The sequence below is a fragment of the Etheostoma spectabile genome, chromosome 14 (assembly GCF_008692095.1).
Source record: "Etheostoma spectabile isolate EspeVRDwgs_2016 chromosome 14, UIUC_Espe_1.0, whole genome shotgun sequence".
Lineage (NCBI taxonomy): Eukaryota > Metazoa > Chordata > Actinopteri > Perciformes > Percidae > Etheostoma > Etheostoma spectabile.
This window is the reverse complement of record NC_045746.1, coordinates 4,967,044-4,967,538: the sequence shown is the minus strand read 5'-3', so window position 1 is coordinate 4,967,538 and position 495 is coordinate 4,967,044. Positions and strand designations below refer to the sequence as shown.

The window sequence follows — 495 nt, the reverse complement described above, 5'->3', positions numbered from 1 at the left end:
ACTCTGAGATATTCTCCATCTTCAAAACCTTTTCTTCCTTCCCCTTTATCTTCAGTCGTTGCTTCCTCACTTCCCTCTCCACCTTAAATTCTTGTCTGTGTTTGTACAAAACCAGCCTCGTCCTTCGGTCAAGCAGTCGTTCTTTTTCTGCCATTTTCTCTGAATTACTGAGGTGACCTGTAAACAACAGAATATGAAAGATTAATTGTTGAGTCCAGTTGTACACTCGCACCCCTTCCCAAAAACAAATAGTCAACAGATTTGTTTTGTTGCAAGTTGTTAAAAATGCATGTTAGCCTGGCAACATTGAGTGAGATAAGAGATATCTTATCTTAACTGAGTTTTACAATTTCAAACTCATTGTTATAATGACAACAAACTGCTAACCTGGCTCTCTCCAAAACTCCAAAACACACAGAGCAACACCTCTAATGAATACACTGTACCTTGTGTGTTTCATCCTAACATTTCAATGTAATGTAATATCACACAGTA

General features: G+C 37.8%; 1 protein-coding gene across 1 annotated transcript in view; it reads right to left on the bottom strand.

Annotated features, from left to right (window-relative positions):
• Positions 1-495, bottom strand: part of LOC116702192 (uncharacterized serine-rich protein C215.13) — a 5,193-nt gene that overhangs the window by 2,367 nt on the left and 2,331 nt on the right. The window contains exon 3 of the mRNA XM_032536351.1: positions 1-177. This exon is cut by the window's left edge and continues 198 nt beyond it. Coding sequence (XP_032392242.1) covers positions 1-177 — 177 coding nt within the window. The remainder of the gene's footprint in view (positions 178-495) is intronic.